The 26,570-nt window shown below is 40.4% G+C and overlaps 1 protein-coding gene across 2 annotated transcripts; it reads left to right on the top strand.

Moving 5' to 3' along the window:
• The first annotated feature begins 2,196 nt into the window (after positions 1-2,196).
• Positions 2,197-26,570, top strand: col2a1a (collagen, type II, alpha 1a). 2 transcript variants are annotated; one of them, XM_023267888.3, is made up of 54 exons: positions 2,197-2,499; positions 4,344-4,550; positions 5,616-5,632; positions 5,796-5,828; positions 6,526-6,558; positions 6,751-6,804; positions 7,303-7,395; positions 7,942-8,019; positions 8,592-8,636; positions 8,771-8,824; positions 9,151-9,204; positions 9,599-9,652; positions 9,812-9,865; positions 9,989-10,042; positions 10,148-10,192; positions 10,359-10,412; positions 10,565-10,609; positions 10,728-10,781; positions 11,200-11,298; positions 11,420-11,464; positions 11,593-11,691; positions 11,782-11,835; positions 11,943-12,050; positions 12,173-12,226; positions 12,373-12,471; positions 12,666-12,719; positions 13,349-13,447; positions 13,638-13,691; positions 13,802-13,855; positions 13,962-14,015; positions 14,246-14,299; positions 15,125-15,169; positions 15,368-15,466; positions 16,328-16,435; positions 16,628-16,681; positions 16,836-16,889; positions 17,014-17,067; positions 18,379-18,432; positions 18,533-18,640; positions 18,816-18,869; positions 19,744-19,797; positions 19,880-20,041; positions 20,201-20,308; positions 20,590-20,697; positions 20,816-20,869; positions 20,991-21,098; positions 21,208-21,261; positions 21,387-21,494; positions 21,578-21,631; positions 22,192-22,299; positions 22,399-22,687; positions 23,850-24,037; positions 24,152-24,394; positions 25,016-26,570. In XM_023267888.3, exons 1-54 carry the CDS (start codon positions 2,406-2,408, stop codon positions 25,160-25,162), a joined length of 4,464 nt encoding a protein of 1,487 aa, XP_023123656.2. In that variant the 5' UTR covers positions 2,197-2,405; the 3' UTR covers positions 25,163-26,570. The 2 variants fall into 2 exon arrangements, with proteins under 2 accessions (XP_023123656.2, XP_035802985.2); XM_035947092.2 differs by lacking the exon at positions 4,344-4,550 and having other exon boundaries at positions 2,198-2,499.

Here is a 26,570-nt window from a genome sequence, read left to right as displayed (position 1 = left end):
CTGTAGCTGAAGTTGCACTGGCATTCAGTGACATTACTGTAACATCGTTTTAAAGGGTGCTGCAGCAATACTGCACTGATGAATGCCAAATGATTGCTCCACAGCTCTCCACCGTTGTCGTGTTTGGTGATTATACATTCTCAGCACTTGCCGGATGCTATAAATGGTGGCAGTGATTTCTTTTAGCATCTCTACATTATCAGTGTTGCTTCATCTGGCATAGCATAATCAGCTGATCTTTGTAGTCGCATCTTTTCACCATCTCACTTGTATCTATAATTTCAAGATGAGTTAGTTTTGCCGTTGTTTGACAGTACTGAAGTCTGTCTCCAAATTGATGTACGAGTGTTAACAGCTGTGATTCAGCAGACTGTCAGTCATTCTCCAAGTTAAAGCTCCTTCTTTACGTGACACACCAACAATGACTTGACCTGACACAGCAACGTAGACAGAGTATTAGCTCAGAATGGCACTGTGTACTCCTCCATGCGTTTGAAGACGCTGATTATTGATTCAGCTGGGAAAGTGGCTGTTTAAATTCCTGAAATGTTTTCATTGCTGGACTCATCAGCATTATTGCTGGTTGTTGTGTCTTGTTAAAACTTGAAATTACTAAAACTTGAAAATCCTCTTAAACCAGGAGCATCTGTACTCACCCAAACTATAAGAATCAGACTTTATAGTCACATAAAATGAGGATGAATTAAAACACAGAGCACAGAAGAGGAGATGTTTTTCACTTTTTCTGCCATGGAATTTGAGCTGATGTTGGATCAGCTTTCAGAGTTTGTGCTTTAAATCTAATTCCAGTATACCAACCCACTCATAAACCTGGTAGAGGTAAGATGTCGGTTTCAAATCTTTCTTTCCTGTATGTGGAATGAGGTGGGCTTTCTAGAGGGTCATGACCCTGGAATTACTGTGCCTCTCCTTATGACAAAGACCCCTTTTCAAGTCTACTCACCTGGGCCTATCTACCGGAGAGGTACATGATAAAGATCACACAGACGTTTCATCACTCTTCTGGCTCAGCTTCACAATAGATAATTGTGGCATATATGTGCTGTTTTGTCAGGAATGTTGCCATAAAGGTAAATAATCCAGTTACTGACACATTGGACAATTAAATTGTACATGGGCAAATGATGTGGAGGCATGAACTTAACATTTAACTGCTGATTGGAGAATATTTAATTCTGTCTTTTATAAAGGCCACAGTGGAGCTGTTCTTTAAACTGGATCTCACAACCTTTTGTTAATTGTCTTTGTCCAAACAGACAAGCCTCTCAGAAAGTTTGACTGTAATAGGAACGTGACACAACTGCTGATTGGTCGGCTCAACACCTAAAGGTTGTCTAAAGTCTACAGATTAATCCATAATCCAAGAGACTAGACTGAAACAAACAACCCCGCTGACCCAATGTTGAGTTCTCATAGCCTGAGAATTTAGCACTTCATTAATGTAGAAACATTAACCTTTATTATGTCTCCCCACAAGGATCTATATGGATAATATATACAGAATAGTTCCCACATGTATTTAACAGTCAGGTAAAGCTTGGCAGCTTTAGTTAGAGAAAAGCTGTGGTCCATCTGCTGGTTCAAACACATGTAATTAAACTGAATGAGTAAATCACCCAGTATTAGAGTAGAACATTTTGTTGCAAACTTTTTTTGTGAGTTTTATGCTTTCTGAAATTATCTTGTTGATATTTGATGAAGACAGTAATTGATGTCTGATCAGTTCCCAGAACTTAATTTCATCATGTATTTATGCCATCTAATATAATCTAATATATTTGGTTGAAGTCTTTTTAGTAATTTGTACTTCATTTTGTCAAAGCCTTGTCCTCTTGATAAAATTAGATATGGGCCATTGTAACATAAAAGGATACTGAAATTCGGCTTTGGGGTTTCCTAATTCATCGACACAATGGCGTGTAGTTGAGTGAGAGCTTGACCTGTGCTCTGCTGCCTGTAGCTGTCTTCTTAATGTGAAAATGAAGGTGCATCTCTTGGCCCGATCAGGCCAAGCAGGTCAAGGGAGGAAGGAGGGCTTGGGTTAAAAAAAATCCCTGGGAGAGTCGATGCTGCTGAATTGAGGGGAGGGAGATGAGGTTCAGGTTTCAACCTGACAGGGGGTCTGGGGGAAGGACTGGTATTTTGGAATATACGAAGATCCATACAAGGCACAGTGGACATAAAACCGCGGTGCTTGCCCTGACGCGGTGGGTGCAGAGTGCCAGCTGGGGCCCCGCGTTGGATTCCACTTAGATTTTGGAGGGTTTGACTGCATGGTGCCATAAGTCTCTGGGATCACACACTTAACACACCACTGACTGAAAGCCGGGTCTCCTCCGTCCCTACACTTCTCACCCAAGCTACTGCATGTCTAATATTTAGACATGTTCAGCTTTGTGGACTCAAGGACTGTTCTGCTACTTGTAGCATCCCAAGTTGTTTTACTATCCGTGGTCAGATGTCAGGAAGAGGACGACCGTAAGTTGCACTTTTTTGTTCCTTTGTACTTGCAAAAAATTTGGATTGTAACTCTAATCTCATTACCAACGTTTCTGTTGTCATTTCAGTCATGTCTCTCTGTAGTTTCAGGAGATTGGTAGAAATTAATTTATGTGCTAGTGGTTTAGTGCCAAAAAAGACCTCTGGATGCAGTTTTTTGCTATGACCAATTCTTTTACGTGGTATTTACAAAGTATTAGTTGTTACTTATTTCTGATGCTGTGAGTTATTCCCATCAAACAGGCTGTCAAAGGTCTTGTCAAAGAAGCATTTCTTTCTGTTGGATAGATGAGGCTGTCAAGGTGCATCTGTGTGGGATGGAGGACCAGGTGAACAAGTGTCTGTTTGTCCTCACCTGGATCCTCCTGCTCAGCCTTTCCTGCTGTGTTTGGTCACATCACAGTGCTAGTTTTCAGGGGGAAAAATGTTAAATAGAGCTGCTTCTGAATGCCTTTTTTTGTGCCACTGCGTATATGCAGCAGAAACACTTGGCCACTATGGGCAAATGAAACGTGAGTTTAATTGTTTTTTTTTTTTTTTTTAAGACTTGCAAAATAAATCTCTAAACCACAGGGTTTGGCTGGAGCAGACTCAGAGTTTTCATGATGTGAAGTGACAGGGTCAGACAGTGCTTGACCTCAGACTAGCAGGCTCAAAGGGTAGCAGGAGGGGAGTAGGACAGAGAACAGCGTTCACAGCAGGGAGCCAACAGATGATGGACGTATAGTTGCATTTATAGCATGATGGACTGTTTTATTGCTTCCTTTTCTTGCTCCTCTTCCATTTATTAACTTTTTACTACAGTAGTTTAATAAGTTTTATCCGAATGTAGTCAAACTAATTTATGATGAGTCAGTCTTGTAACATGTATGTTCTAAGTATCACTTTCACAAATATGCTTGAAAATACAAATAACAGCAGTTAGCAGGCACTCAGTCCTAATCTGTATACATTAAACAAATCACCCATTCTCAACTCCCCAAAGTGTTTGCACTGGCGCTTAACACAGCTATGGGACCCAGATGGAGAAATTTAGAAGGACCCTCTGTTTACTTAGGGCAGCAGCTTGTCAATTGGGCACAGTATCCCTATAAGAGAGGTTCATTCATACGAGCGGCAGAGCAGGCCTGCAGGTTAAATATACTCAGCCAGCGACGTGAAATACCTCAACTAGGGCTTCAAAACACAACCGTTAACTGTGACTTGTGTTGACATTACATTTTATGCTGCCATAAAATTCTCCTAATGATAACTCGGGGCACTTTCTTACCTGCTTCATGATTTAAAACTTGTAGGTCAGAGCTGTGCTCCACAGCCACAGATTTGCTCCAGTTTATTTTTGGGTCAAACCAGCACCTGTTCATCAGCACCGAAGGAACCAGTCTGTCCACTCCATATTCGTTAAAATCACACTGAAAGGTTTTATTTATGTTTTTTGTTGTTGTTTTTTTCTAAAATGTGAATACTTTAAAAAAAAAAACACACACACACACACAACTGCATAATTTCATAGAGTGTTTTTTTAATCAAAATAACTTTTCTGCTTCTTCCTTCTACGCCCCTCCCTTGTACTCGCTAACCACTCCTCCTCCATTATTACTCCTCCCACTTCTTTGCTTTGCCCTTTGACCCCTTACATCCTCTTATCCTTACTTCCTACTTCTCTTAAAACACCCCTTTTGTTTTAATAACATCTGCTATACCAACTCACTACACTGTATTATTTCCATTATCTTTACCTGTCTAATTCTCTCTTGCACTAACCTTTCTGCCCTCTCGTTGCTCCTGTTCCCCCTCCATGCGCCCCCTGCTGGTCGCCACAGAGGAGGCAGGTGGCTGCATCCAGGATGGCCAGCAGTATAATGATAAGGATGTGTGGAAGCCAGAGCCGTGTCGTATCTGTGTGTGCGACAGCGGAGCGGTTCTGTGTGATGAGATAATCTGCGAGGAGATCAAAGAGTGTGCCAACCCTATCATCCCATCTGGAGAGTGCTGTCCCATCTGCCCTGCTGATGCCAGTTCCCCCATTGGTTGTAATTTATTTATTCACATACCCATAAATAAATTACTCTTTTAGCTTGCATTTATTTCCTTCCTGGCTAACACTTTTGAATAGGGAACAGACACTTTATCCAAAAATTCTGCCAGAACTGGCCTGGAGTAGTTGCTGATTATAGTGTCTGGGTGCAATTTTTTATCCTTTTTATTGCTGTAAAATATTATAGTTTTAATATTTGGCTTTCTCCTCAGTCAGCACCGGATGTTCCCTATTCCAAAGTGACCTTCTAAATACCAGATAAGCAACATTATCAGGATTGTAACGCTCCCAGTGAAAATCTTTTCCATGTGGGATTTGGATCCTGAGATGTGCTGTCTGGGCTTCGCCTAATCCAGCTAAGATGACTGAGATGGAATCTATACTCATACTGAGCCAATGATTAATTTGACCCATTTGAAGGTCTTCCATGAAATGAAAGTGTCTTTTGAGAGTTTTTCCAATCTTTTATGTGAAGAAGATACTATATAGATGACCTTATCTACTGTCAGTGAATATATTCCTTTGGTTTATTCAGAAACTTCTTGTTACATGACAATATATTATACATACAGGTGTGTTTTTAAATTTGAAAAAGACTAATTTCAACAAAATGACAACTGACATCTCACTTCTTGCTTATCATCTTGGCCATCTTGAACAAACAATCTTACTCAAAGTTTGATTGCAATCTAAGATATACAACTTTGAAAACATAGTGTTTGCCATGCTTTATTAAATAGGCTATTCTTGGTGATGACCATTGGACACCATTTGCTTTTTACTTACTTTCACAACTTAAACCCTCATCTTTTAGTCAATGCTTGCTTCTGCTTCATCTCTCACATCATTAATATAATCTGGATAGGTTCTTCTCCTTTGGGTTTGGTAAATGGTATTTGATCACTTTAGCGTCCTGAGATGTCCTTGCAGGTCTCCTTTCCTAAGAATCACAGCCTAGATTTCTAATCAGTCATGTGTCTGAACTGTATCACTTCAAGGTATCACTTTTATTGATGCTCTTCTCTCTTTCCCCTTATCTCTTCATCTGCAACATCAGAGACAATTGGTGCTAAGGTGAGGCAGTGGGTGATGGAAAAATATTGATGTACACAAGAAATATTTATGTATTCAAGCTATCACATAATGTTAAGTTGTCTTGTCATTATGGTGCTTTACATTTCATGTTTCCAAAAACATGGTCAGACAACTCATATCACTTCTTTCTTTTATCAATCAGGGCCAGAAAGGAGAACCAGGAGATATTGCAGATGTAAGTATGGACCCTCATCAGTACAGAATATTGAAGTAATATTTGAAATAATTGATGCTAGATTGTTGAGCATAAACCTTGGAATTTTCCTGGGAGAATTACCAGCTGACAAAACAAAGCTTTTAGCCCCCGTTGCTTTGATATGGAATGAATGACAGAAATTAAATGTCCAACACTTTGCTAATTCATACCCATAGTGTTCACCTACACAAAGCACTTACTTCTCAGGATCTCTGTCTCAGCTTAGCGTTATTTATTCAGCTACTTTTCTTTGAGTTTTCACATTTTTCCCTGAAGAAACATACCAGTGTCTCACTGATAAGAGACTAAGTACAATGTTTCAGACTCTATTAAATGAGGAAAAACCCTGCATTCCTGGGACATAATGAACCCAATCAAATCCTCTTAGATCTTCTCAGCAACTTTGCTGCAAGTGCACATGTCAGGTGAAAAAAGTCAGCCAAATCAGAGGTTAAGAGGAGGTGATGTTTTTAGAAAAACTTGTCCTGTCAAATGAAATCTTCATCAGATTTAGTTTTTAGCTTGATGTCCACCTCCTACAAAGATGGAATGTTCTCTAATTTTACGTGTTCAGAAAGTGGTGCAAAGGGATTCAGAATGAAAGATGGCAGCAAAGAGTCACGTACGATTATAGCCGCGGAAATCTGACAAAAGCTATCTTTTTATCTTTGTGCAGGTTGTAGGACCAAAAGGACCACCAGGCCCTATGGTAAATATTAAACATTTTATTGATTTTATTTACATTATTACAAATAGCAAGAAAAAGTTTGTAGATTTATTCTAAACTTTTTCAAACCATATATGATAAGGTTGTTGCTGCACAGCAATGTGTCTTTTACTCTAAAAACCAGTTTTAACCACACCGTGAATGTTGCTGAGACGAATCTGTTTGTTTTTGCAGGGCCCCCCAGGTGAGCAGGGAGCACGTGGAGAAATTGGCGCTAAGGGTGATAAGGTAAGAGCCAGTCTAGTTTATCAATCTATTTAGTGCATCATTTAGCAGAAATTGCCTCATGTTAATGCTATAATGGGCTTTCAGCACTGGACCACCTGATACTGGGTCAAACAGCAGCAGCTCTGATTGATATTATAATTGAACTGGAGTGCATGAATAATGTAAGACTGCAATCTTATCACTCCTCACACTCAGGAACATCAAAATATTATCCTGCAACAGTTATAAGAAGAAAAACGCCCTGATAAAACAAACAGCAAACCATCAGAACCAAGGATAATCAGAGAAACTGTTTCATATAACTGTGTGACTTATAACCAGAATCATGTTGCAGAAAAATAAGAGAAGCTATTTATGGAATTAACACTGACTGAAGTGGATAAAGTCACACTTATGGTTCGCTTTGCATCTTTGTGTAAAACAGATATGATTTATGACTGAAATCTTATTTAATGCTTTTGGTGACTTAGAGAAAACATCTGTCTCTCTTTTCCCTAGGGAAATCCTGGACCTAGAGGAAGAGATGGTGAGCCTGGCACCCCTGGAAACCCTGGACCACCTGGACCACCTGGACCACCAGGGCTTGGAGGGGTGAGCCTGAGGACACTGCTGTTAAAAAAAAAAAAAAAAAAAAAAAAGTTAGGTCCTAATAGAAGAATTACACTCACATAAAATGTTTCATTGACCAAGAAGACAAAGGGAAAACAGGGTGAAACTGAGATAAAAAACAGTATTTCAAGTCACAACTGATATGAGTGATATTTTCATCACTCAATACTTTGTTTGCTCCAGGAATTAAACTGATATATGAATGTCTTCTGAACCTTTTCTTTGGCTGCTGTTGAATTGTTCCAACTGCACAAGAGTCGTCTACAAAAGCATGCCATATTTTCTAAGAGAGAAGAGAAGGAAAGACATAAACAAGTGAACAGCCAAAAAGGCAAACACATTACAGATGCACTGACACCTGTTTTTTTTTTAAATATGATGGGAGAACTATTGTGTGCAGGCAGCAGGTGCAAAATTATCTTTTATGGTACTGAAGTGTCATTCAGACATTAGATATCCGTAGCCCATTCAGCTCAGGCAGATAAATTGCACAACCTGACTCTTCATCTTTGTTTTGTGTGTTTACAGAACTTTGCTGCTCAGATGGCTGGAGGTTTTGATGAGAAGGCTGGAGGTGCTCAGATGGGTGTGATGCAGGGACCAATGGTGAGTAGTTTTAATTTACTGCTGGTGCATTTTGCACAACGGATGTGCTGTATGTATAATTTATAGTATAAAGACAAAACAGTTTTGCAGACATTTAGGCAGAGTTTCTTCTGAAAATTGGCAGTGAAAAATAAGCTGCATTTCACTGAGATAAGTGCAGTGCTGCCACCTAGTGGTTTAGTAATTTCATTCCAAAACAGAGATTTCACTTGCCTTGTTTTCTGAACACTGAGCTGAAACTAAAAATAATATCGTCATGATTAAATACGAATCACACTGAAATTTGCTTAAAGAGCTTTATTACACAAAAGATTTTTTTTAAAGAAATTCTTAGAAATTTACAACAAAGGCTCCCCTGCAAAGTAAAGGCAATGTAGGGAGATCAACTTTATGCCTAGACATGTTTTTAGGTTTTTGTTTTAATTTTCTGAGCCCAAAAATGGAATGAGGTTTAAATTTCACTTCATTCTCAACTGCTTTGAATGTTAAATTCTATATTTATGATTCATATTCAATAAATTTGTACCACTGTGTTTTAAAAAGAAAAAATATGTTGTGTGTTCCTTTTGCAGGGTCCTATGGGTCCCCGTGGTCCACCTGGACCTACTGGATCTCCTGTAAGTACATCTGTTATTTAACTAATTCATTTTGTGATTGAGATTAATAATAATACAGATAATGAGGAAATATATCAAGAATTGTTGACATAAATAAATGTTTCTATGCTTTGCTTTGTCATTTGCACCAATAGGGACCACAGGGTTTCCAAGGTGGCGCCGGAGAGGCTGGAGAGCCCGGTCCAGCTGTAAGTACTAATCAATCCCATGATGCATCTGTATATCCAAGAAACTGACTTCAGACTGTAATTGTCACATGTGATGTACTATTTTTTTTTTCAAACAGACAAGTGCTAATTTATAAATAGCACAATAAGCTCATCCCTGTTTGATATTCAATGGAATATGCTGAATATTACCATTACATTTTGAGCTGTAACTACAGAGTTTGTTCAACAGATGGAAACTATTCAGGCAGAGCAAAATTAAAATCCCATAAGCCAATCTAATAGTCCTTCTGTAGAGTAAGCAGAGAACTGTCTGTAATGATTTGTCTTGCTTTGCTTTATGACAGGGACCAATGGGACCTCGTGGACCACCTGGACCTTCTGGAAAACCAGGAAGTGATGTGAGTGTTGAGGTTTAAGCTGCACATTAGAGCCACAGAAATATAAACACAAAACCTACAGTAAACTCCGGTTAAAGGCCTAACCACATATTTTTAGATGGACACTTGTCCTTATGCGCTAATGACATAGCCAACAACGAAATTACTTGAGTTTATTTCCTTACTTTTATATTACACAGATGCCAGAGTCAGTCTATTGTTCCACAACTTCTCCAAAGGGCACTTTTCCTCATAAACTCTTTGTACCACCAGGTGGCACTGTGTGTCTCCTCACTATACTCAGGCTGCATCCTGTATACAGTAGCCTTCCACTACAGTCAAGTGCAGTGCAGCTTCTTACTATACAGCTACTCTGTTTCAGGAAATAGTTTTTTCTCTACCTGTGTGTTTCTAGGGTGAAGCTGGCAAACCTGGCAAAGCTGGTGAGCGTGGACCTGCAGGGCCTCAGGTGAGCAAATGATAATCAGTGGTTATTTGATCGTTACACGCTTAAAAAATTGTAGGGTCCAGTTGTTGCACATAGTATTGTAGCATATGTAAAAGTCAGATCAAGAGAAGAAAATGGAGGTGACAGAACCATGATTTTTTTTTTTTTTTTAAATCTCAGGGAGCTCGTGGATTCCCTGGAACTCCTGGACTTCCAGGCATCAAAGGACACAGAGTAAGTGCTTTAACCATCACTGCTTAACTGCTCAGTCTTCACAAAATTGTTTTTGCTCCTTTATTACATGCAATGACTGATTTATGTATGAGTTCTGATGTGTCTGGTTGTGTTTCTTTTTAGGGTCATTCAGGTCTGGATGGAGCTAAGGGAGAGACTGGTGCTGCAGGAGCCAAGGCAAGATCATCTTTTGTGATAAAACCCCCAAAAACCTGATTATTATCCATGTTATTAGTTACGCTGTTCTACGCTTCTAAATTTTCTGATCTCTGTTCCCATCAGGGTGAGTCTGGTGCTGCCGGAGAGAATGGTGCTCCTGGACCCATGGTGAGTCTCCACTGCTTTATCTGGTCTGCCATGTCATTCTGAGTTTTCTGACTGACTCTGAGACTTTCAGTTTCTTGCTGTTTTTGACACATTTTCAGCTGTGATATTCCTTGATGGTAAAAATAATAAAAACAAACAAACCGATCAATTGTATCTTCTGTTGTAGGGACCTCGTGGTCTGCCTGGTGAGAGAGGACGCCCTGGAGCTGCTGGAGCTGCCGTGAGTAACAATTTCATAACTGCTTTAGTCTATAAAGCAGAAATATGTTCCGGGTTTGCTGTTTGTTACATCTTTTAAACTTTTAGTAGATTGTAATTGCCAGGGTTCTTCATTATGGTGCCCAAATGACTGTCTTGTTTTTCCCTCTTCAGGGTGCACGTGGAAATGATGGCTTGCCTGGTCCTGCTGGTCCACCTGTACGTATCAAAGTTCCCTTTTTTGTGTGTCCAATTTATCCAGCAGATTTTCCTTTATAATTCTCTTACCTTTGAAATAACAGCTACAAAGTGAACTGAAACTTCCTTTCTCTCTTAGGGACCTGTTGGCCCTGCTGGAGCTCCAGGTTTCCCAGGATCCCCAGGAGCCAAGGTTTGTACAGATCACATCATCCTAAAAGAATATTTATTTGCAGCAGACTTTATGTATTGAAATAAAGCAATTAAGGCGAGAGTCATTTCAGCTATCTCTCTTTATGTAGTCTGGTTACATAGAATGAAATCTTATGGTTTTTGGAAATAATCTCATCAAATAAGGAAAAGATGCTTTCAGAGTCTTTATATGTCTAATTAGCTTCCTTAAAATGAAAACGTGTAATTTAAACACAGGTGATTTCCGTGTCATACATGTGGCAGCACACTGTATAATAATGAAGACAGGTGCAGGTGTAAAACAGCATTATGTTCAGCTGCATGATACAGAGGTACAAATACTGCATTCACCAGTTAATGAAATGCAGAAGAAAGTAGTTTTTCTACATTTTAATGACACATTTATTGTGTCTTACCAGGGAGAAGCTGGTCCTACTGGTGCCCGTGGAGCTGAAGGAGCACAGGGACCCCGTGGAGAGGGTGGTACCCCAGGATCTCCTGGACCTGCCGGAGCATCGGTTTGTTTGTCACCACTTCCTCTGATCATTAAGACTTCAATTTACTCCTACCATATTCATTAGTTATCATTTTATTGTTAATACTCTGTGATGTAATGCTTCTTATCCTCTGTCTGTACAGGGTAACCCTGGTACTGATGGTATTCCTGGAGCTAAAGGATCTGCTGTAAGTTCATTCTCTTTATTAATGGATTCAGAGTAATCCATTATTTTATCTTACTTTATATTTTCTTTCTTTTTTTTTTTTTTTTTGCTTTACTCTGATATTTAGCATTTTTTTTTTGGTCTGTTTAGGGTGCTCCTGGTATTGCTGGTGCTCCTGGATTCCCTGGCCCCCGTGGCCCACCTGGACCACAGGGAGCGACTGGACCTCTTGGGCCCAAAGGACAGTCTGTAAGTCAGCTGGGGATCATCTGAAACAATGTGAAATCTTAATACCAGCTTCTACTGTGATTATTTAATGTTGATTCTTGTCTTGTTTAGGGAGACCCTGGCCTTCCTGGATTCAAAGGTGAAGCTGGACCTAAGGGAGAGCTTGTGAGTTGCTCAGTTTCCATTTGATTTCAGTGATTTTTGACCATATATGCCATAACCACAATGAGCCATTACAATTAGATGCACTGATAAAACTTTAATTTTTCCAGGGCCCTGCTGGTCCTCAAGGTGCCCCCGGCCCTGCAGGAGAAGAAGGAAAGAGAGGCGCCAGGGGAGAGCCTGGAGCTGCTGGACCCCTCGGACCTCCAGGAGAGAGAGTAAGTAATTGTGATGTGCATTATATGTAACTGCTCACTTTTTTTACCAGCAACATAGATAACATAGGCTACTTCATGCTCAGTCTAATCCAAATTATGTTTCTTTCTGTGATTGTTTCCAGGGAGCTCCTGGTAACCGTGGTTTCCCCGGTCAGGATGGTCTTGCTGGTGCTAAGGTGGGTCCACTGATATTTCTCAAACAGTGAGAACTGGTTTTAGCTCACTGACACAATTAATTTAGTGCAGCATGACAAAGATACTACAACAGCTGGTTGTTGTGTAACATATTTCAAGTTTCCTGTTTTGGTTTTGTCTTCTTCAGGGTGTCCCTGGTGAGCGTGGTGTTGCTGGTGCTGCTGGGCCTAAAGGTGCTCCTGGAGATCCTGGACGCACAGGAGAGCCCGGCCTCCCTGGAGCCAGAGTGAGTCCTACATCTTTACTCATATTCAGTACAAAATCAGTCAGGGAGTGCTGCTTTCTTGTAGCCTTCTTGAATAATATTTAGCATAGGTGGTTTACCATGACTGATTTGTTTGAGGTTTATGCACTGTAAGGTTTGTCCAACTTCTTGAATGACCTGACGATCTCTGAAATGTGTGCACCTTTCATTCATAGGGTCTTACTGGTCGTCCCGGAGATGCTGGTCCTCAAGGCAAAGTTGGACCTTCTGTGAGTACAGTATTTATTCAGATGTATTGCCTCCTATCACAAACGTGAAAGCTTGCAGCAACCAGTCCTAAAAAGTTTGTTCACAACATTCACACAGACACAGGCTGGCCTCACATTTTATATACATTTTCACAGCAGCAAAATTCACAAAACATGAAATAATGTGGTTTGCAGATTTACATCCATGGTTGGGGACTCTGAAATGAAAAGTTGAGCAGCTGACCAATTCAAAGTCACTTTCCAGCAGCATTGTTATAGTATGACACACTAGTATATATGCGCTCACAAGTTCTATACATATAATCAGAACTCAATAACTATAAGACTCACCACGTTTCTAAAATTAAGGCCATGTATTGATTATTAAGACTTCTCTTCTATTTCATTGCAGCTTTATGAAGTGCACATCACTGAGAACAGAATAGGTCATATTGTTTCCCAGCCACAAAGCCTGACATATAACCTACAGAATATTTAGACTAAGGAAAATTTTTGCATGATAGTATGATAATCTTCATCTGCACATGCAGTACATAGTATATGATATAATTATGAGAAGAACACACAAGTTTCAACTCTAAGGTGAATATCTCCTACCTCTGTGCTGATTTGTCATGTTTCTTTGACAGGGTGCTGCTGGTGAGGATGGTCGCCCCGGACCACCTGGTCCTCAGGGAGCTCGTGGACAGCCAGGCGTGATGGGATTCCCTGGACCAAAGGGAGCCAATGTACGTGGGTGATGGGTTTTTTTAGAACAAAAGAGTCGGAACACTTCACTATAACAAACAACATTTTCATACTAAATGCATCCACGCACAACACTTTAACATTCAAATGACACCACTGTTGTTAATCTTGGTGCACTCTGAAAACAAACAGACTTTCTGCACATCATTTAATGTGATTTCTCTTCAACAGGGTGAACCTGGAAAGCCAGGAGAGAAGGGTCTTGTGGGTCGTCCTGGTCTGAGAGTAAGTGTGTTTTCTCTGTAAATGCATTACCTTCTTTCAAACCTCAGATGGATGCATCACTTTCTGTCTCCAGATTACTTCTCATAATTAATATATATCTTTCTGAACAGGGTCTGTCTGGAAAAGATGGTGAGACTGGTCCTGCTGGACCTCCTGGCCCTGCTGTGAGTATTTCAGTATCATTGCATATTGTGGCATATGCTTTAAATTCATTTGACATCACTTTGCTCTTCACTCTTGAATGATTACCTGTGTTTGGATTTATTTTAGGGCCCTGTTGGTGAGAGAGGAGAGCAAGGACAGCCTGGACCTTCTGGATTCCAGGTGAGTTTATTTTGTCCACTAAACTCTGATACACCTGGCTGAAAAACCAAAACGTTGATACAATGTCCACTAACCAAACTTGAATATTATGATGTGGAGATTTGTACTTAAGCTAAAAGAGGAATATACTTTATATAATCATGTTTTAAGAACAACAACAGATTTACAGGTTATGACCTAGTCTATATTTCCAATATCATCTCACTAACTGCTTTGCTGTTGTTGAACAGGGTCTGCCTGGACCATCTGGTGCCCCTGGAGAGGCTGGAAAACCTGGAGACCAAGTGAGTGTCCATTCTGTTCATTCTGTCCAGCTAATGTGCTGCACCTGTGTGTCTGTCTTTGTCGACATATTTCTGCAACCATCAAGTTTCCTACGGTGCATCTAGCATAGTATAAAGCTTATATACCAAAATACATTGTTGGTGAAGTAAAAAAATATACTATACTTTGCTGAGATATGAAGTCACAGTCCCATACCTTTAGAAATATAGTAAAAGGAGTAAAAGAAAAGCAAACCGGCTTCTACTTGAAGTAAAAATAACTTGATGTATTTATGAAATAAAACTGCAACAGATTCAGTTAAGCATTCGTCTAGAATAACTATCATGATTTACTTGACAATACTCACTGCTCTCTGTAGCAATAAAAAGAAACCACTTATTTACCCAAGGGCTAATGCTAAATGCTAACCATGAACTGACTGTTAAAACACTCATCAAACTTGTCATTGAAAAAAAATGGAACATCAAAAAATGGCTTATCAGCCATCAAACACATGGAATCAGATATTATACAAGTCCTTATCTTTAGTCTTTAGTCTCGTTTATACATATATATTTTTAACAGTATATAATGTGACCTTTTGTTATTGTGATTTATATGAAATGACTGCTGCAACAACACAAATTTCCTTTGTGATTAATAAAAAAATCAATCTAAAAGCCCTTTGTGTGATTGCAGAACAAGTTATTTCATTGTAAAATAAATTCTTTTAGTCATTCATACAAGACTAACAAGGAAATCTCACCAGAAATTTAGAAGAAGAAGATATTTGTATGTGGAATTGTTCCATAAACTGTAATAAACGGTGTCTGTTTTGTCTGTAGGGTGTCCCTGGAGAGGGAGGAGCTCCTGGTGCTGTTGGACCTCGAGTGAGTAACCAAAGTTATCAGTGCATCGAGAGCTCCACACATTATGGCTTTTTTGTACATACACAGTTCAAACATGTACAATATGCTAAGCTACATCTTTAGCTTCATACATGAAGGCCTTGACTTTATCATCCTCACTGAGCTATTGCTGCATTTTCAGTTTCTCCTATTGATCTGCTGCCGCTTTGTCTATAACAGGGTGAACGTGGTTTCCCTGGTGAGAGGGGTGGTGCTGGAGCACAAGGTCTTCAGGGACCTCGTGGACTTCCTGGAACACCTGGAAGTGATGGACCCAAGGTCAGTGGATGACTCTTCAACTCTCTAAAATTACTGTTTAATTGTATTTGTTACAGGCAAATGAAGACCCGCTATACCAGAAAATGCAACTGCAGCTCCTCTGCAGGTGTTTTAATTATTCACCATGTTGCATGAGCAGCTCAAATGAATGTTTGGACCGATCTGTATAGCCTAGATTTATGGTCCAGAAGACGTGCATATCATCAGTGCCACCATAAAATGTAGCTACTTAGGATTTCTGATAAGGGTCATTGAAATTCTATTCAATTCAATTCAGTTAAATTCAATTCAATTCAATTAAATATGCTGAACTGGCGTAAATGTCAGATTAGCAGTATTGGCAAAGCATCAAAAAAGTCTCCACTAATTGCCTGGCAACATTAAAGTGACCCCATAAGTGACTGATTACCACCAAAATGTGGTTCACAATAACCCCCAACAAACTGCAGCATGTTGCTTTTATAGTTTGTTAGTTTTTTTTTATTTTTTTAAACAGATTATGCAAACAAGATATGTTATGTTATAATAATTAGTTTCAAATATACTAGTGGGCAGATTTTCCTAAATTTAAACAGAGACAAGCTAGCTGCTTCTCCAGTAGTTGTGTTGAGATAATATATGACACTGGTGTCTTCTTATCTACCTCTCAGCAAGAAAGCAAGTTAGTGTGTTACCTAAAGCACTGACCAATTCCTTGTCACAAATTTAGAAGAAATAGAAAAATAAAAATGTGAAATACCTTTCTGGACTGAACCAGCACATTCATGCTCAGAATGAATTATTTCAGCGCAAACATGACAAAATTTGACTCAACAGCCATCTCCAAATCCTAATCCATCTTGGATACCTCATTTTTATCAGGGAGCTATTGGACCAGCTGGTGCTGCTGGACCCCAGGGACCCCCAGGCCTGCAGGGTATGCCCGGAGAGAGAGGAGCTGGTGGTATCCCTGGACCCAAGGGAGACAGAGTGAGTAACAGATTCCTCCAGAAGTTGTTGAACAGACTTTTGTCTTGAAATTGTAGATGCTTCATGAGTGAATGTGCAGCTTGTAGTAGTAGTAAAATGTGCTGTGTGTAGTTTGGTACACATAACTGGAAAAAAAACTTGGCTTGTAGTTTCATATATGATTAAATTGGAGCCCTACTTTTTGTCTCACAGGGTGACAATGGAGCAAAGGGACCTGAGGGTGCTCCCGGAAAGGACGGTGCTAGAGTGAGTTCAAAGTAATTCTGTTGTCCAGTCCAACTTTGCTGAGTAAAAACTTTCAGGTGGTCATCAAGTATAAATAGTAACCTTCAGCCCAGTCTCTGTTTTCTCTCTTCTGTTTCCTCCTCTTATCTCTCCTCCATGCTCTTTTCTCTTTCAGGGTTTGACTGGTCCTATTGGTCCTCCCGGTCCAAGTGGACCAAACGGTGCCAAGGTAAGAATAACAGTCTTTCACTTTGCATTCTTAAAGTAATGAACTACGATCTAGTTTAAATTAAAATTCACATTGTATACAGGCCATTATTGTTGTTTTGACTGATAGTATCTTCTCTCTTCAGGGTGAGACTGGACCTACTGGCCCTAGTGGTGCTCCTGGTACTCGTGGTGCTCCTGTAAGTATCTCTTCTCTTGTTAAGTGTCAGTAACACACAGCAGTGTTGGTCAGCTGGCCTGATATGTGGGCTGAGGTTTATAATAATAGAACCCCTTCTTAATAAAATTTTTATTGACTGAGAGAAGAGCAGCCATATTTTCTCAGTGTAAACCTATTTTGTGCTGTGGCTAAAATGTATTTGTATTCACAAGCACTGGTATTACCTCCAAACAAGCTCTAATTTGGTCCCCACTAACCAAGCATCAGGAGAGCGTTTTGGCACCTCTCAAAAAGGTTTTAGAAACATCTCTGGTGCTGAAATGATAAGAATTAAGAATATAAACCGTTTAACCAAACTGGTTAATTGGGGTTTCATTTGCTTGATCATAATAGACATTTTTGTGTTATGAAATAGTCACAAATAACATTAAAATGCACAGATTTTTGTTAAATAAGGTAACATAGACTCATTGCCTTTACAGTACACAGACTGGTCATACTTACTGATGTGCACAGTTGCACCCCAAAGAACCATTCTGAGACAGCAATAACTCTGAAATGGAAGAGCATCTTTTACCAAAGACAGAGTACACTGTAACAAATTAGTGTAAATATGCAGCCAAATACTAAAAGTAGTGTACCTTTTTTCCAAAATATCATTAAAGAAATGTAAAAATTGTTGCTTTTTTGGAGCAAAAAAACAAGATTGGCATCTAATAGAAGGCTGCTGTAAAAACTGACCATGTGAACTAAACAACAACAACAACAAAAGCAGGCTATTTTTTTTAATTAAAAACTTGTATATATATTTAATATATTACAATCTGTCTCATTGCTGCCTTTGAATAAATGTTCCCAATCCTCAATATAATATCACTTACCTTTATGCGATCCTTTGCTGTTTTAGGTGTTTTGGTGGTATATGTTTTTTTAACTGTTAAACAAAGTTGGTGACCACAGCTGCCTGTAATTTACTTCAATTTTACAGGAAAATTTGTTACCATGTCTGATTAAGTACTTCATAAATGAATAGCATTGCATTAGTGTAATGAGGGGATCACTAAGCAGGATTACACAATACTAACTAGTTTCCCTCTTTTATTTTCTCTGCTAGTAACAGTTATATATATTTACTTGTGTCGTTTGTATTTTTTTCAATTTATTCTTTCTCTGTTTTTGCCCTTCTGTAACTACTTATTTATATTTAATGTTTAGATTGCTTAGCTTTTTTAAATTGAGAATGTTATATTAGTGGGGAGGAAAGGTTTAAGAGCACCAACCTCTCATCCCAAGCCCCTGCTGACCGACAGCCTCTTCTGTACTCCTACAGGGTGACCGTGGTGAGGGCGGTCCTCCTGGGCCTGCTGGCTTTGCTGGACCTCCTGTAAGTAAAATCACCATTATACCTTTTATTCATATGAAGCATAACTAAATCACATGTATTGACATTCTGCTAATATTACTGTCCTGTTTAAAATATATAGGGTGCAGATGGTCAGCCTGGCGCCAAGGGAGAGGTCGGTGAGGGCGGACAGAAGGGAGAAGCTGGTGCTCCTGGACCCCAGGGACCATCCGGAGCTCCTGGACCTGTGGTGAGTATTTGATCTGAAAACAAAGTTTTGAAACCAGATGCTTTTTATCTTGTATCCATTTGTGAATCCAATTAAACCGGAGAGAGAAACACATGACACAGTCCTGCACAAGAGTCTTTACTTTAGAGCCACCTTGGTGTGACGTGAACATGATGTTGCTGTGGCTCTTTTTCAGGGACCCACTGGTGTGTCTGGACCTAAAGGAGCACGTGGTGCTCAGGGAGCTCCTGTAAGTAAATCCTTACATATACAGCACATTTTGTTAACATTAGTTGTTTTTACTAAGACTTCTTTTAAAACAAATAGTGCAGCTGCTGATGACAATCACGCCCAAATACAATAATCGTCAGATCAATAGGTGATTAAAGCTATCTTTTATTGCAGTCTTAAAGAAGTGTTTGAAAACATCATTTGGATAGAGTACACACAGAACAGAGAAGTGGCACATCACCCTGTTGCATTTACATGAAAAACTCTCTATTTTTTTAACTTATTACCAACAGCAATGTGTGCTGCAGTGATTTTTTGATGCCAAAATAATTCATACTCATTGTGGAGATAAGCAGATAGACTACATCAAGCAAACCAGATGTACCCTTCATTTCACTCAATTCATGAAAAAAAAAAGAAGAGTATTTGTATAAAGTAACAGCAGATATTGCATACTGTCATATTTGTCTTTAAAGGCCACACCAGCTACAGTCACCTAAAGATATTTATCTGATGTTACACAAGTGTATATGGGAAGACCTGCACAATCTCCTTTTACCCTTATTGGCAGCAGACTCTTTGAATCCATCCATCATTAATTTTACTATAAATTTTGTCCTTTGTTAATTATAAATGTGGTTTTCCTGTGACATGTCAGGAGGCTCTTATAATCAGATCCATTCTTATAAATTGTACAGTTGTGTGATTCTGTACATTCACAAAGTCATGCAGGTTTTTTGACTCACAGAGCGAAGAGGTCAGACCACTGTAAACTGCAATGCATTATAGCATTATTATTTATTTAGTAATAGATAGTAAAGGTATCAATATATCACACATATCCACAGGTGGAGATTTGTTTATGTTTATCACACTGTGTTTGTCACTGACAGGGTGCCACAGGTTTCCCTGGTGCTGCTGGCAGAGTTGGACCTCCTGGCCCTAATGTGAGTATTTCATCAATGACAAATAACAAATTACAAACATTTCTGCTCTTACCAACTAACTTTCTGTGTCTTTCCATCTCAGGGTAACCCCGGTGCTGCTGGCCCTGCTGGCCCTGCTGGTAAAGACGGACCAAAGGGAACTCGCGGTGATGCCGGCCCCCCAGGAAGACAGGGAGACGCTGGGCTTCGTGGACCAGCTGGCGCACAGGGAGAGAAGGGAGAGCCTGGAGAGGATGGACCACCTGTGAGTTTCATTTTGTATCTCACAACAAACCATAAGAACCTGTGGCTAGAGTCATAGTCAGGGAACTTCCAGTCACAACCGCCTGCTGTTTCAGACTAATACAGGTGCAGCTACACAAGAACATTTAACAATTCAGTCTCCTCTGTCCTGACTCTGTAGGGTGCTGATGGGCCTTCAGGTCCTCAGGGTTTGGCTGGATCTCGTGGTATTGTTGGTTTGCCTGGTCAGCGTGGAGAGAGAGGCTTCCCTGGCCTCCCTGGACCTTCTGTGAGTCCTTTTTCAACATATGATGTTTGTTTTGGGTTTTTTTTAGATTAAGTATAAGATGTGTGAAAATCATCAGATCAGTTCTATAAATCAGGAAATATCTTATCATGTTGTAAAACTTACATTAAAGATTTGGCTTAGATGCATCCTTGTTAGTTACAGAATCTGTGAAGAGAACATGATTCTGAGGAGCCATTCTATGACTGACTTATAGATAATACTGGGCCTTCGATGTCAGAGGAGACAATAAAATGTAATGACAATATTTCCTCTGTGTGTAGGGAGAACCCGGAAAACAGGGAGCTCCTGGTTCTGGTGGCGACCGTGGACCTCCTGGACCTGTTGGGCCCCCTGGACTTACTGGACCTGCTGGAGAGACTGGTAGAGAGGTCAGACCTGAACAAGATGCTCATATTTTTACATTACAGTGCTGGAAATTATACTACAGTCTTGACCTATGAAATCAATGCATGTCATATGATAAATAGAAGTGTTTCTTTATCTCAGGGTACCCCTGGATCAGATGGACCCCCTGGCAGAGATGGAGCTGTTGGAACCAAGGTGGGAGACTTCAGCCTCACATATAGCTCAGAAACTAAATTACTGTTTGACAAAAATCTACAGTCTGCGAGATATCAGACAGTGTTGTCATCTTGTATCATCACCTGCTGTTCCCCTGCAGGGAGAGCGAGGTAACACTGGTCCTGCTGGTGCCCCTGGAGCTCCCGGTGCCCCCGGTGCCCCTGGACCTGTTGGACCTCTCGGCAAACAGGGAGACAGAGGAGAGGCTGTAAGTAACACAGCACACTTTTGGGACACAGTTCTGGGCACTGATTCATATTTTTAAGTAATTAATTTTAATTTAGGAAGGCTACCACACTTATCCTTTCTTTCTTTAGGGCGCTCAAGGACCTGGAGGACCCCCTGGACCAGCTGGTGCTAGAGGAATGGCTGTGAGTATCATCACCTCTAATTAATGGCTATTGTTAAGTTGTTTTAGATTTGAATTTGATTGAAGTAATAAAAGAGCTATACATATGCAGCATAAATCTGACTACTTGACAAACCTTTACTCCAGGGACCCCAAGGACCACGTGGAGACAAGGGAGAAGCTGGAGAGACTGGCGAGAGAGGACAGAAAGGTCACCGTGGTTTCACTGGTCTGCAGGGTCTTCCTGGACCTCCTGTAAGTGTCCACGTTCAATAGTTCATCCCTGCAGTGCCACTTCTTCTCTGTCCTCTAATCTGTTATCGTCCTTGTCCTGACAGGGTCCCGCTGGAGACTCTGGAGCTGCCGGACCTGCTGGACCAAGCGGCGCTAAGGTGAGAAAACTCAGAAAAAGAGAAGGAAAAACTCTTTTTACATTTCCATCTTGCAGCGTTAACAGCCAAGATATGTGATGGTAATGAAGGGCACAGGTTAGTCTTTTTTCTAATTCTCCAATCACCTGACAAAGATGGGGACGGGAAAGGCTGCATGCTTTAATTACCCACCGCTGTGATAAGATGGGCAGCCGAGGCATTTTGTAATTACTCTCTGCGAGGAAAAGTGACAGACAGACAGGGGAGACCATGATTTGTGAAACCACTCCTGCTGAGATTGGAAATGGGCTTCAATATCTATTTTAGATTAGCTAAGCACTGTGCATGATAAGAAAAATGAAGGGAAATGTCACCATACAAATAATCTTCATGCATAATAAGGCAAAGGGTCTGAGGGTAATAGAAAGAAACTGCTGGTGCATTTGAATTGCTTTATCAGATTTTCCTCCATAGCCAGACTTTGTGGTGGATCTAAAGAAATAACAAATATAGTTTTACACTTTGAACAAAAAGCAGTGAAGAAATCTTTCATGTTAGTATAACACTCACTGTTTCTGTAGGGACCACCTGGACCAGCCGGACCTGCTGGCAAAGATGGAGCTAATGGACAGCTTGGCCCCATTGGACCTCCTGGACCTCGTGGACGCTCTGGAGAAAGTGGCCCTGCTGTATGTAGCATGTCCTTAATATAAAATCTACAACCTGTACACTCCTTTATACTGTTCTGTTCCTCTGAAGTCTCATTTCCTGCTTTTCTCCTCCTTCAGGGTCCTCCTGGAAACCCCGGACCCCCTGGTCCTCCTGGCCCGCCTGGTCCTGGCATCGACATGTCCGCCTTCGCTGGCCTGGGTCAGACCGAGAAGTCTCCTGATCCTCTCAGGTACATGAGGGCTGATGAGGCTTCCAGCTCTCTGAGGCAGCACGACGTTGAGGTTGATTCCACACTGAAGTCCCTCAACAACCAGATTGAGAACCTGCGCAGCCCCGACGGCTCCCAGAAGAACCCTGCCCGCACCTGCAGAGACCTCAAACTGTGCCACCCTGAGTGGAAGAGTGGTAAGTCGATCAAACACCCAGCTACTGATCAGCTACTGAAGTGAAAACACCTGTTTGGAAAGACAGCATTTTGAATGCTGTTCATAAATCTGGATCTCAGTGCTGCATTTGATTCATTTTGAACACACTTTAAAAAGTGGCTGACATACATACATACAACATTAGAACAACTAACCAAAAAATAGCTTTCAGTCCTATTCTGACAATGCGCTGCTATTCATATCATTCCCTCCTGATTATATGATTATGATGAACTAGCAGACTGCAATTAGTTAATGATCAAGAGGGAAATTAAATAAAATCACGGAGAAAAATCCATATTAGAAACTCATGAAAACTACACAGGTTAGATTACAGAAATATGTAAATGGAAATGTATATATTATCCAAAATAACTCAAAGAGGGAAACAATACATCCATCCATATATTATCTATATACCACTTAATCCTCATTAGGGTCACGGGGGGGCTGGAGTCTATCCCAGCTGATTTAGGGTGAAGGCAGGGGACACCCTGGACAGGTCACCAGTCTATCACAGGGCTACATGTACAGACAAACAATCACACTTGCATTCACACCTATGGGCAATATAGAATAATCGCGAAACAATACAGTTAACCAAATTTTACAACAGTCTTTCCATCACTCAGAATGTCTTATTAATAGGCCATTAACCTTCCTTTAAAGGACCAGTGTGTAGGACTTAGAGGGAACTTTTGGCAAAATTTAGTCAGAATTATGTTTCCATTGGTGTATAATCACCCAAAAATAAGAACTGTTGTGTTTTCATTAGCTTAGGATGAGCCTTTTATATCTACAGCAGTAGAGGATCCTTTTTAATAGACCTACCATGTTGCACCACCATCTTTCTACAGCATCTCAGAATGGACAAACCAAAGACTGGCTCTAGAGAGGGCCTTTCATGTTTTTAGCAACCACTGTAGGTTCTCCAACCCATTTGGAAAGAGTGTTGAGCTGATTGTAATCTTCTAGATGCACTAAATCCTACACACTGGACCTTTAGAATCCTGCTACATCAATTATTTGTATATTCAGTGATATTCTCTAACTTTGCTTTTGGATATGAGCGATTCATCGAGGCAAGTCTTGCATTTACTTATTGGGCTTCTCTCATTAATGCTACTCTCTCATCTCTGCAGGTGACTACTGGGTTGATCCCAACATTGGCAGCACAGCTGATGCCATCAAGGTCTTCTGTAACATGGAGACTGGAGAGACCTGCGTCTACCCAAGCATCGCCAAAGTACCAAAGAAGAACTGGTGGACCAGCAAGAGCAAGGACCGCAAACACGTCTGGTTTGGAGAGACCATGGATGGAGGATTCCACGTGAGTGCATGACGACATTATTAGTGATCATTTCTGTGTGTAAACTGATCCTGAAAAGAGACTGAAATTGAAGTAGAAGCTGCTAACTCTGAAACCTGCTGTCTGATTTAACAGTTCAGCTACGCTCAGGATGGCCCTGCTGCCAACGCTGCCAGCGTCCAGCTGACCTTCTTGAGGCTTCTGTCCACTGAAGCATCTCAGAACCTCACTTACCACTGCAAAAACAGCATTGGCTACATGGACCAGGCCACAGGCAACCTGAAGAAGGCTTTGCTGCTGCAGGGCTCCAACGATGTGGAGATCCGTGCAGAGGGCAACAGTCGCTTCACTTACAGTGTGCTGGAGGATGGCTGCAAGGTGAGGGCAAAATAACATCAGGAAACTGTCCTTTATATACACTGGATGAAAAAAAGAGAATGCTTTAAAAAAGATTTTTTTGGAACAATTTCCTGTTTGTTTTTCAGATTTTCCCTGTTTTGTTAAATTACATAAAATAGCGATAACAACCATTTACATGTTAGCAGTAAAAAAAAAAAAAAAAAAAAAAATCGGTATTTTTACATTTTTTTGACAATTTTTGACAAGCCCATAAAATTACACTATGTTTACTGTATTTCTATCAGCAACAAATGTCATTAAAAAGAAAAAATATTCATATTAAGTATTGAAAAATAGTATTTACAAATTTAAACAGTTATTTTACAGATTTAACCTGTTTTAAATTACAGATAATATTGAGTAAAATCACAGAAGAAGAGATTTTTTACAAATTGTCATTTGTTCCATTACAAAGATCATGGAATTACACTAAAAAACTGAGATTTTCCACTGTTGCCACAGTTTATGTTACTGTTTTTGAATGATACCATTTTTCATTGTTATATTTTTGCTTTGTTTTTACAATATATTTTTATGTAGAACTACTGTCATTGAATCATAATGCTGTGACTAATACATTTTTCTGCTCTCACCCAACAGAGACATACAGGCCGGTGGGGCAAGACTGTCTTTGAGTACAAAACACAGAAAACCTCCCGTCTGCCAATCGTGGACATTGCTCCTATGGACATCGGAGGAGCGGATCAGGAGTTCGGAGTGGATGTAGGCGCAGTCTGCTTCTTGTAAAGTGGAGTATCACAATGGCCCCCCAAAAAACACAGGAAATAAATAAACTCAACCATGAAACATTACACACACTTCCACAATAAAGAAGACTGGAAATTGTAAAAGAAAATTGATACTTTTTCTCTCACAACGAAGTGCTCTCCAAGTTGTACTCCCTGGATGTTAGCACTGAAGGGCACCGGCAATATCTGTACACCACACCAGCATTCTCTGTCAACCCGCTTCCTGAGATCCAGTCATGTTTCCATGGCCCACTGTTGACGGGAATGAGTCAGAGCCAGGAGGAGGAGGAGGGACCAAGCGAACAAGTTATGGAGAACAGAAACATGACTTGATGTCACTTATTTATTGTCTAACCTGAATGGGCAGAGTTGAGGTAGGACTGGACAGGTTCACTTTGTAAGTAAGATAAGCCCCCTTTCCACTATGGAACAGCTGCACAACCTCTGTCTCAGTCCTACTCCACCTCCCTCCCTGTTTCCCTCCTGACACACAAATATGGCATTTTAAATCAGTGTAGGCTAAAATAAAATATTCTCAGTAAGTAAAATCAACCGGGCGCTCCAGGCTTGTCCAACATCGTGAGCCGGAGCAAAAGCTTTACTGTGTATTATAAATCCTTGGTTCTATTGTTGTAAAAGTCTGTGTTTATAAGCAACCAGATGGTTTTATATATATTTCCACATTATGTGTGTACATGTGTCTATATGCACACCAACACTTTTTGGAAAGTGAGGTTACATTTGGGGTGTATGTTTCAGTGTCCTGTACCCCTTGACTGCCCATCAGAGGAAGGCCCAGTTCTCATCCAAAACAAATTAGAATTTGAAGGAAATTTGTTTTGCTTTATTTCTTATCATAGTCATCCAGATTGTTTAAAGCTACCTCACGCTGAAAAACAAAGTGAAAATGTTGAGTTTAAAAATCTGAGCTGACCAAAACATTCGCTTTCAGATGGATCTGGGGCTGAACGGCCATCTTTGCTTTGGGTTGCTCTCTCTTCAGAAGGTGCTACTAGTTCTGTAATTCACCAAACGCCCCCCTATCCCCTCTACCATCCCTAATTCCCACTAGCCTCACACCACACACTCACACTCCACCCTGGAGGAGGGGTGCAGTCGGGTTAAAGCAGGGGAGGCCGGGGCTACTGGGAGGCCTCCTCTGGAGTCCAGACCCCCCCCAACCCACAGCTGAACGTGGGACTCTGAGGACATTCGCTCAAAAACACCCAGGGTGGGTTGTCTCTGTGTGTGTGAGGGCGTGTACATTTTTTTAATTAATTTTATTATGATCATTTTTGTTTTTATTTTGTTACACTTCTAATTGATGTAAATTGGAAAATAAAAGGAAAGCCGAATTAAGAATGAAGTTGATTTTTAACTGAGTTTTGAATAAAAACAGAAATGGC

Source organism: Amphiprion ocellaris, chromosome 8 (assembly GCF_022539595.1).
Source record: "Amphiprion ocellaris isolate individual 3 ecotype Okinawa chromosome 8, ASM2253959v1, whole genome shotgun sequence".
In the NCBI taxonomy this organism is placed as follows: Eukaryota; Metazoa; Chordata; class Actinopteri; family Pomacentridae; genus Amphiprion; species Amphiprion ocellaris.
The sequence above is the reverse complement of the archived record's forward strand: the minus strand, read 5'-3'. Positions and strand labels throughout refer to the sequence as shown.